Genomic DNA, 11,276 nt, shown 5'->3' on the forward strand with positions numbered 1-11,276 from the left:
GTGGGGAGTGAAATTTTTAAAATTCCCCTTAGAAAAAGGGGCTTTGGATAACTAGATATGAGAGTTCTACAACTGTCCTTATTCTTCCTTGAAGTTTCAGGCAAAATATTCATACTTTCAGAGCATAACTAAAACAGAGCAGGTGGGTTTTTTTTTAATTGGATTTTAACATCTAAATTCTTCAGGCTTTTAATTATTTGTAATTATCCTGCCCTATTTCCCCCCTTTTCTCTCTCCACTCTAAAGTCTTTCTCACAAATTAATTTTCCTCAGCTTTCTTTTTAATCTCCTTACCATAATTCATTTAACACAACAGTTTTCTATGAAATGGCCACATGATGCCTAATACATCTAAGACACATTGGAAAATAAACAAACTACTAATTACTGGTAGTTTTTCCTGTCAATGATGTGATGCTCAGTCTCCTGGCCACAGTGGGTGATTTCTGCTGGGGTGGAGTCCGACACTGCTTTACTAGATCCTCATCGGCTGCTGATGTCATCAATTCTCCAATGAGAATTCTCTCCAGGCTTCCATCATCAATGCCTTTTCCCAGCCACCGCCCGCATGGGAACCTGGCGGGACAGAAATAAACTTCAGAATCGCCAATATTTCACTCACTTTAATCAGAACTTTTAAAAGGCACCAAGGGTGAAACCCATTATTTAAGTGGGTGATCAGCCTGTGGGTGATTTTTTTCATTATGAAAAATTGCAAACACTTAAAAAAGAAGACAAAAAAATAGACACCCATGTTCTTATGACTTAGATATTAACATTCTCCCATATGCTTCATTTTTGTTTTTTGTTAAAAGTATTTTAAAGTAAATTACACACATCAGGACATTTTACTAATTACTTCAGTGAATCTCTGAAAAATAAATTCTCTCTTGTATAGCCATAAATTATTATCAAATTAACTTTTAAATATTTTCTCATACATCTACATCAAAATTCTGTAGTTAGTTTCAACAGGAGTATCTTCAAACTAGATATTAATGTGGGAGTTAAGTTCCAGGAAAAAAGAGGAGAATGTCCTCAAAGAGGAGTGCTGGCTGCAAAGAGTGCAGGAGTGTCCAAAAGAGCCTTTTGTCTTACTGACATTATTTTAAGCTTCTTTTTTTTTCTTTTCTTATCAGAGTTCCAATCTTTTTCAACATTTGTGGACTAAGTGTTAGCAGCAAACACAATCAGTCTTTTTGAGAAGTATTTTGGGGGCAATTTTGTATTTGGAACAAAATAACAGAACTTTGTTGTTACATAAACAAGACAACCCAAAAAACTAAAGTAAAATTCAAAAGGCAGTGGGAAAGCTTTAGAATGAAAATAATTCTCAAACTTTTTCTTGTCTAAAAATATTAAAACAAATCTGAACTCCCAAGGACATTTACTTACCTATATGTGTGTCCTGTGATTTCATTTCTGACCATGACACAATCCACTAGCCATTTGGCTAACAGTCCTGAGTTATCGTGACCAATCTGGACAGTCGTCAGCTTCCCCAGGTTCTGGCACTGTAGGGACAGGACCACAGGGTACTCAGTTCCTGATCTTTTCCTGCCACCTCTCAGCTTTAGTAGTGGTTCCAAACAATTTACAAGTGCAGAGGACTCTGCATAATGTATTCTGCCGTGCACTAGAGAAAAATATCCAAATAGATCCCTTCTAATGAGACAGGAGACATAGGAACATTATTTATTTATTTATTTTTCCATTTATTTTTATTTGTTGGTTAGGAACATTATTAAATGAGAGGGATGACACAATGTCTGAGAGTAGATATGTAAATAGGTGCTTGAAGAACACTTGGGAAGGAACAATGATTTCCAACTGGAGAATCCAGAAACATCACCGAGTCAGTAGATTTGTTCCTTTGAAGGATGAGAAGAATTCCAAAAACTGGGAAAGGATGCTATTTAGTTATAGAGAGGTCAGAAAAATAATTATAGACATAAAATATCACCAACTTTTCCTGCTTTAATAAATACTAAGGTAGAATTGACCTCAAACATCATCTAGAAGTCTCTGAAGCTACTGTTAAAAAAAAAAAGCATAATTATCAGCATCGTTCCTGACCCTTTGTGCATAAGTACAAAAGAAAGTGATGATAATAGAAATGGTAAAAATAAATGTCAACAAAATTCTGACTTAGAAATTCTGATGAAAGATCACAGACCCCAACTGACTATGTATAGCTGGGAACCTCAAAGCTATGAGTTCTCAAAGCACTTGAGATCTTTGAATTACAGCCATCTAGGGGATGGGGGAGGGCATCTTGAATTAGTTGTGGCAGCAGAGATGGAATGAATCAGGCAGATGTGAGAGTCTGGAAACAGCAATGATGGGACTTATGATGCAGTTTATGCTCTGTACTTGGTAGTCAAAGAAAAGCCAAGGATTTTAATCTTTTATATACAGATAGCTGTGAGCCCACTGGATAGATAGTGTCAAAATAAGCTCTTGGGCAGTGTCATGACTCTGAGTGGAAACTGCCATTCCTAGACCCCAGGAACAGAACATTCAGTTAGTACCACTTCCCTTCTGAAAGGAGAACAGGTGTTTGTCTCCTTTTTGCATGTCAGGATCAACCAGCATGTGGGCTCAAAAGTATGGGACTACCTTACCAGGTAAGACCTGAAAACTGACTATCATAGTGAGAGGTATTTTCACAAGATCACTTTATAAATATCACCATGTGGTCTAAAGGCCAAAGCATGAACAGCAGCTCCCATTCCCTTTGTCCAGGTTCAGGCAGGGTGAATTTACAGTTTGGAGGAGAACCACTGTGGGGAAAGCATTCACCTGAATGTTCTCTACATGCCAGGTTCTACAACACGCTTTGGGAATTATGGAAAAGGACCTGGCAAAGCCCCACAGTGCACCACTACAAGTAGAAATACACAGCTTAACAATTAAAGTAACAATAAAAATGCAAAACAAATTCATGTGTTCAAGACTTTAGGTATATAATCCCCTAAATGATCCTGCATGCTTAATTACCCCTTTGTATTATTTGACTCAGAGAAAAATGAAAAATTGAAACTGGCATTGTGTAGAATTATGTATAACACTTTGTGCTAAGAAAGCAATTAACTGAACCTACTTCAAAAGTCATTTCGAGGAGGTTTTTGGGAATCTGCATTACTCCCGTGTCTCCTAATTCTCCTGATACACAGATCCAAGGGTTCGACGTGATGATCGCGTTGCTCAGCTTTTTGATGGGAATGATCACTGACCTATATGGAATCACTGAAAGAAAAATGCTGAAATTAATACAAAATTACAATGAAGTTCTCCTGAAGAAAACAAATATATATTCAGAATTCTGTTGGCTTTCACAGATAATTTGTTTTTTAATGATCTATCAAGATGTACTTAAGCAACAGGATGAGATCATAACCTCCTCTAGTCTAGAAAGATGAGGTCTGGTTTACAAGCCACAAGTCCCAATACGTCTATTAGTTTCCATACTTACACATCATTATGTATACATGGCATTGTTGTTGTTGAGTTGCTAAATTCTATCCGACTCTTTGCAACCCCCATGGACTGCAGCACACCAGGCTCCTCTGTCCTTCACTATTACCTGGAGTTTGCTCAAATTCTTAAACATTGAGTCGGTGATAACTATCTAACCATCTCAACCTCTGTTGCCCTCTTATCCTTTTGCCTTCAATCTTTCTCAGTATCAGGGTCTTTTTCAATGAGTTGGCTATTCACATGATGTGGCCAAAGTATTGGAGCTTCAGCTGCAGCAACAGTCCTTTCAATAAATATTCAGGGTTGATTCCCTTTAGGATTGACTGATTTGATCTCCATGCAGTCCAAGGGACTCTCAAGAGTCTTTTCCAGCACCACAATTTGAAAGCACCAATTCTTCAGCACTCAGCCTTCTTGTGGTCCAACTCTCAAACCCATAACATGGCATACTTATCATCAGCACTACATTTTATAAACAATGTCAGGCATTAGCACCAGAATACCTGAGGACATAAACAGTGACTGTGTAGTAGTTTCATTGCTTTGATGTTTTTATTCATTTTGTTCCAAAATGGAGTACAAATGAGCATGGTTACTGGCATGGCTTCATATAAAGAAGGTGGTAGGTGACTACTAGCATAGTATCTGCTTGTTGCTGATTTTCTTGGGCAATGCTTCACAGCACTGCACTTCAGAACTTTCTCATCCCAGTGTTAACAGTCCCATACGCAAAGCCAATAAGCAACAGCACCTCCATTCTAGTTGTAATATGAAGTCTACTAGCTACAACTTGGAAAGGGGGCTCTAGGGCAAGAGGTGCCTCAGGGAGAGAATCAGGATGCGGAAAGGAATCTGTGTGAAATCGTTCCCTTTGAAGGCTCTTCAAAGGCAGGCCACTAGATGTCACTGGCCAAACACCATCCTTTGCTCAAACATGGAAACCACAGGCATTCCACTTTCCTTGAAAAAATGAGGACGGCTCAAACACATTAGCATATTTTTATCCCTCAGAGCCATACTTTTTTTAAAAAAAGCAGGGTAGAATCAATATTTTGGTTGGTATTCTCTTTATCCAGTCACAACAGAACTATTAAAAAGTCCTCTTTGAAAGAACTACACGTAGGATTAAAAACAGTCACTGGACAAGGGGCTCAGATACTACCTCACAATAGGGGTTCATGTTTTAGGGTGCTCTTAGACGAGCAAAATGAATGGAATAAATGGTTCATTTCTCTAATTTTACATACAGGACTTTCTTTCTGTTGACTGAATAAACCCTCTTTCTGTTCTTTCATTTTGGCTGAAGGAAAGGAAAATGTCAGAGAAAAAGGCCATATTTTCATGGCTTAATAATCATGAGAATCAAATGATTTTTGAAACTGAAAGCAGAAGAGGTTAGTGCAAGATGTTATTTTAGGTGCCAGAGGCTACTTTCACTGACAGGCTACTTTCACTGACAGGATTAGAAAAGCTGCAGAAAAAGGCTTGTTTAGGGTCAGCAGTTCTGTTGGCTGCAAAGGGCTCACAGATACACAACAATGATTTCATAAAGCAGAAAAAGAGTAGTATTATTAAACTCAGAATATTTATTTCATGAAGTATTTCAATTCCCTAGTTGTAAGAGTTACATGGATAAAAGAGAAATCTGCAGATATGGGGAGGAGCTTAGGAGTCCTAACTCCCTCTGCAATTTCTTCTCTTTCAAAATTGTATATAACACCTTAGCTTCTAATTAACTAACACTATCTTGACAGATATTACAGCTTAGCCTAATAACCATTCTAACTCCATTTTCCTTGTCTGCCTCTACCAGAGCCTTAGAAGACCAAAACCTACACAACTCTGCCCAGTGAAATACTGGTTATATTTATTGAAATTTCTTAGAAAACTATGTTTTTCTGGCACAGATTCTGATCCCTCTTCCTTGGCACTGCTTCCTTCTTCAGGCTGGAGGGTAGACTGAGAACAGCCACCTTGTGACCATGAGGTAGGTGATTAGCACACACTGATGACTGTGATAGCACTGCGGACTGCCTACCTCAAGACTCTCACTGTGTAAGAAAAACAAAACTACCGATTTGTTTAAACCATTGTTTTCTGATATTTGCAACTGAAAATAACTCCTAACTGATACAAGTAAAAATTCTCCAAAGTAGGGAAGGGGACCAATGCAACAGAATAAATGCGATAATTTAGTTTATCAAAAACACATCTGTGTCTGACTCTTTTTGACCCCCATGGACCGTAGCATGTCAGGTTTCCCTGTCCTTCACCATCTCCCAGAGTTTGCTCAAATTCATGTCCATTAGCATTCAGAATCAGTGAAGCTATTTAACCACCACATCCTCATTTTGCTTTTGACTTCAATCTTTCCCAGCATCAGGGTCTTTTCCAATGAGCTGACTCTGCATCAAGTGGCCAAAGTATTGGAGTTTCAACTTCAGCATTAGTCCTTGCAGTGAATATTCAAGGCCAATTTCCTTTATATTAACTGGTTTGATCTCCTTGCAGTCCAAGGGACTCTCAAGAGTCTTCTTAACATCACAATTTGAAAGCATCAGTTCCTTGGTGCTCAGCCTTCTTTACGGTCCAACTCTCACATCTATACATGACTACTGGAAAAACCATAGCTTTGAGTATACGGACCTTTGTCAGCAAAGTGATGTCTCTGCTTTTGAATACGCTGTCTACGTTTGTCATAGCTCTCCTTTCATGGAGCAAGCACTTTAATTTCATGGCTGTATTCACTGTTCTCAGTGATTTTGGAACCCAAGAAAATAAAATCTGTCATTGCTTCCACTTTTCCCCCTTGTATTTGCCATGAAGTGATGGGACTAGATGCCATGATTTTAGTTTTTTGAATGCTGAGTTTTAAGACAGCTTTTTCACTCTCCTCTTTCACCTTCATCAAGAGGCTCTTTAGATTAACTTTACTTTCTGCCATTAGAGTGGTATCATCTGCATATCTTGAGTTTATTGATATTTCTCCTGGCAATCTTGATTCCAGCTTATTCATCCAGTCAGGCATTAACTTCTATACAAGAAGTTATAGAAGTTAAATAAACAGAGTGACAATTTACAACCTTGTCTTACTTCTTTCCCAATTTTAAACCAGTCAGTTGTTCCATGTAAGTTTCTAACTGTTGCTTCTTGAGCCACATACAGGTTTCTCAGGAGACAAGTAAGGTGGTCTGGCCTTCCCATCTCTTGAAGAATTTTCCACAGTTTGTTGTGATCTACACAAAGGCTTTAGTGTAGTCAGTGAAGCAGAAGTAGATTTTCTTTTTTTTTTTAAAATTCCTTTGCTTTCTCTATAATCCAGCTTTCTCTATGGCAATTTGATCTCTGGTTCCTCTGCCTTTTCTAAACCCAGCTTGTACATCTAGAAGTTCGCAGTTCACGTACTGTTGAAGTCTAGCTCGAAGGATTTTGAGCATCACCTTACTAGTATTCGAAATGAGTGCAACTGTATGGTAGTTTGAACATTCTTTGGCACTGCTATTCTTTGGGGTTGGAATGAAAATGGACCTTTTCCAGTCTTGTGGCTGCTACAGAATTTTTTGAATTTGTTGGCATATTGAATGCAGCACTTTCAAAGCATCATCCTTTAGGATCGGAAATAGCTCAGCTGGAATTCCATCACCTCCACTAGCTTTGTTTGTAGTCACATTTCCTAAGGCCCACTTGATTTCACACTCCAGGATGTCTAGCTCTAGGTAAGTGACCACACCATCGTGGTTATCTGGGTCATTAACATCTGCAACATTCAGCAAGATTCTGAAGTCTTTCTGAATCATCAAAGTTTAATATGAGTTCAGTTCAGTTGCTTAGTCCTGTCCAACTTTTGCAACCTCATGGACTGCAGCACACCAGGCTTCCCTGTCCATTACCAACTCCTGGAGCTTGCTCAAACTCATGTCCATCGAGTTGGTGGTGCCATCCAACCATTTCATCCTCTGTCGTCCCCTTTTCCTCCTGCCTTCAATCTTTCCCAGCACTAGGGTCTTTTCCAGTGAGTCAGTTCTTCACAACAGGTGGCCAAAGTATTGAGTTTCAGCTTTAGCATCAGTCCTTCCGATGAATATTCAGGACTGATTTCCTTTAGGGTTGACTGGTTTGATCTCCTTGCAGTCCCAGGGACTCTCAAGAGTCTTCACCACGGTCCTAAAGCATCAATTCAGTGCTCAGCTTTCTCTATGGTCCAACTTTCATATCCACACATGACCACTGGAAAAACCATTACTTTGACTGACAGACCTTTGTTGGCAAAGTAATATCTCTGCTTTTTAATATGCTGTCTAGGTTGGTAATAGCTTTTCTTCAAGGAGCAAGCATCTTTTAATTTCATGGCTGTTCAGTTACATGTTTATTATTATCATATACTGATTCTTTGAATTTATGGGTTTCAGATAAGACACTGCAATGTTTGTTCAATAAAAGATTCGTCTTCACATCCACCCCATTTCCTACCGCAGGAGGGGTTTCTTTGGTAAGCAGACTCTGAGTCAGAAATTAGCATGAAGAATGCTGCTTCTGGGTTCAAGATGTGAGGAAGAAAGGGTGGGTTGAGGCAGAAACTGAGCTCTGATGCGGTGAGTCCTCAGCTGATATCACAATGAGTTCTGGGGCAGCCCAGGGATCAGGCAGGGATCCTGACTGGCTTTAGTAAGACGGACAGCCTCAGGGAAGGTCATTTTCTTTGGTGAGACATTCCTCCAACAGCCGAGGGTTGTCTTCAGGAGGTGGGGCTGCTGGGGCATAACCTTTATTGCTAAATGGAGATGGGGTAGGGCAGGGAGGGTGGGGGGGAGGGGTGGATGTTACAGTGTCTGCCTCACTGAACTGTGGTATGTCTCACTTTTAAAAATATAAACTCTTATTCCATTAGTCATCTGAGCAGCACTTCACTTAACATTCACTTCTCCAGACTTACTGATAGTGGTGAAGACACTGGTGAAGCAGAAATAGTCCACAGCATTGAGGGAAAGAAGATGGTAAAGAAACTGTTCTCTTTCTTCTTCACAACGGAGAAAAGCATAACGTTTATAAAGCTTCCTAGGAAAGGATAAGACAAACACAAAGTAATAGTATAGTGTATTTTTTCTTATGTCTTCTGCTAAAAAAATACTTCTTCTTAGACAAACTATAAGTAGAAACTTCAATCTAGAAAGAACAATTCATAAAAATCAATGTATATACATTAATATTTTAACCTACTTAGTAATTAAAGAAACAACCTCCTGTGAATTCATTTTGTCTATCAAAGTAATAGATTTAAAATTAATGATCAGTGCTGATGGGGGTGTGAGGGGTGGCAATGAATAACAGAAAGTTACAATCTTCCGAAAATTTCAGAAAAGCAATTTATTGGTAATATTTAAGTAATTAAAAAATAATTATTCTTTGACTTATTAATTTTATTTTAAGGACTCAGTCCTAAGGATATAATATGAAATGGCAAAGATTTACTCACAAATGACCACTTGAATATTATTTGTAAAAAATAAAAAATACTGAGTTGGCCAAAAAGTTCATTCAGGTTTTTCCAAAGGATGGTACAGAAAAACCAAACAAACTTTTTGGCTAACTCAATATATCATAGTATACTAATTTAAAATAAAGTTTAGGACTTTCCTAGTGATACAATGGATAAGAATCCCCCTGCCAACGCAGGGAACACAGCTTCAATCCCTGGGTCTGAGAAGATATCACATGTTACGGCACAACTAAGCCCAGGCACCACACCTACTGAGCCTGAGCTCTAGAGCCTGTAAGCCGCAACAAGAGAAGCAACAGCAGGGAGAAGCCCACGCACCCCAACTGCAGAGAAGCCCCCTGCTCGTGGCAACCAGAGAAAGCCAGCATGCAGGATGAAGACTCAGTGCAGCTAAAAACAAATTGTTAAAAATTTGTTAAAAAAAAAAGTTTAAGAAGAGTTTTAACAATAACAAAACTACTATTCCTCACATCTGCTATTAATAGCCTATGGTGGATTTTTTTTTCTCATCCCATGGCTGAAGGACATTACATTCACTAAAGATAAATTTTTAAAAATATCGACTAGTTATAATCATCTATATTATAGCGTTTGGAAGATTATCTTTCTGGAAAATTTAAACCACTCTGTGTTTCAGATGTTTCATTTCAAGTAAGGATTGAATTTTAACTGAGTAAGAAAAAAACTACTGCTCCCTAAAACAGTAACTTTTTATTAAGCACTTACATTTAAGCATTTCCCAAGTATTTCATAGTTATTAATATATCTAGTCCTTGTGATCACAGGAGAGGTAAGTCTATTAGCATTCTCCTTTTATAGATAAGGAAAAGTGATAAAATGAAGTTAAGGATCTTGCCTAAGGCCATTCAAATAGTGAACAGTAAAGGCAGTATTTGAACACAGCCATTCAGATTTCAGAGACTTTATGACATATAAAATGTTATGGTATAATACAAACCTGAAAAAAGGGTGAGCTGAATTGCAAATACAGTATAATCTTAACTAAGAGAATGTGCATAGAAGAAAGTACAATAGAAAACATGTAAGATACTTAGTAGTTACATTTATGTAGTAAGATTTTTAAACGATTATCATTTTCTGCTTTGTACTTTGGCCACAAAGGGCAGAAGACTTATCAGCAGGGATAAGGTAGTCAGTTTTAAGAGAAGGTCAGGTTCACAGGCTGTACTTCACATCAGGTACTCTTTATCTAACCCATTCTTTGGATATTAAGACTCATCCTAAAATGCTCCAAGGGATAACTAACTCGACAGTGATACACACAAATTTAAAATCACAAAAAGAACTGGGTTATGGTGGGATTCCAAAACAGTCGTGTTTGAGGTCTTTGCTGAATCCTTTGCATGCCTTTGCTCTAGAGAACCCCAAAGCCCTTAATTTTCAAATTAATTCTACTATACGTATTATCTGGATGATGCATTTCATCCAAGGTTTCTGATGGAGTAAAGGGAATCAATCAAAACAGTTAATAATTAACTAATATGCACTTGACTGGTTTACTGGCTCTACACTACTAAATGTAAGTACTGGTAAGACTCTCAGAGAAGCTCTTTACTGTGGACCTTTTAATTTTTTTGCTACTCCTGGTTTTGTTGTGATCTTCACAATATGATACAAGGTTTACATAAATTCAACCCATCTTTTGGATATTTCCCTTGTGGTTCAGCTGGTAAAGCTTCCCTGTGGCTCAGCTGGTAAAGAATCTGCCTGCAATGTGGGAAAACTGGGTTCAATCCCTTGGTTGGGAAGATCCCCTGGAGAAGGGAAAGACTACCCATTCCAGTATTCTGGCCTGGAGAATTCCATGGACTGTATAGTCCATGAGGTTGCAAAGAGTTGGACATGACTGAGCGACTTTCACTTTTTGGATGTTACCATCAACCTGTGGGACTACTCAGCTTTTTTTTTCTGAAAAAGGTAGCACCATCTGCCTCTGGCTATGAAATCTGTACCCTCCCATATATAATCAAATAGGAGGTCATGACACAGAGTTTCTGAAACATGTGCCTGTTAGAAAGAAGAGAGCATGTGCACAGGAGTGAACAGCTCATGCTGAAGAAGGCAGCCTGTCAGTCTATGCAGTTTATTTTGTAAGCACACAGATCATGGAAACAGAAATGCCTTGAGGCCACCTCTTACTTTGTGAGCAGCTGATTAGAGAGCAACTGCTTGAGATGCTGGGACAAGAGCTTCTTTTCTAGAGACAATCTTATCCATGCTCGAGCTCGTCCGACATCAGTCTTGATCTCACTCATGTTTTGAATATGCCTAAAGAACA

General features: G+C 38.5%; 1 protein-coding gene and 1 long non-coding RNA gene across 7 annotated transcripts in view; one reads left to right on the plus strand and one right to left on the minus strand.

Annotated features, from left to right (window-relative positions):
- Window positions 1-11,276, plus strand: part of LOC122680042 — a 42,373-nt gene that overhangs the window by 25,827 nt on the left and 5,270 nt on the right. Inside the window, exon 2 of the long non-coding RNA XR_006336588.1 lies at window positions 5,388-5,467. This is a non-coding gene — a long non-coding RNA (uncharacterized LOC122680042). The remainder of the gene's footprint in view (window positions 1-5,387; window positions 5,468-11,276) is intronic.
- Window positions 1-11,276, minus strand: part of DENND5B (DENN domain containing 5B) — a 206,919-nt gene that overhangs the window by 10,860 nt on the left and 184,783 nt on the right. For all 6 annotated transcript variants that reach the window (XM_043880881.1, XM_043880884.1, XM_043880880.1 and 3 more), the window contains 5 exons: window positions 11,138-11,266; window positions 8,414-8,535; window positions 3,104-3,249; window positions 1,396-1,514; window positions 389-576 (listed from right to left, as the gene is read on the minus strand). In XM_043880881.1, coding sequence (XP_043736816.1) covers window positions 389-576; window positions 1,396-1,514; window positions 3,104-3,249; window positions 8,414-8,535; window positions 11,138-11,266 — 704 coding nt within the window. The remainder of the gene's footprint in view (window positions 1-388; window positions 577-1,395; window positions 1,515-3,103; window positions 3,250-8,413; window positions 8,536-11,137; window positions 11,267-11,276) is intronic.

This window comes from Cervus elaphus, chromosome 22, assembly GCF_910594005.1.
Source record: "Cervus elaphus chromosome 22, mCerEla1.1, whole genome shotgun sequence".
Lineage (NCBI taxonomy): Eukaryota > Metazoa > Chordata > Mammalia > Artiodactyla > Cervidae > Cervus > Cervus elaphus.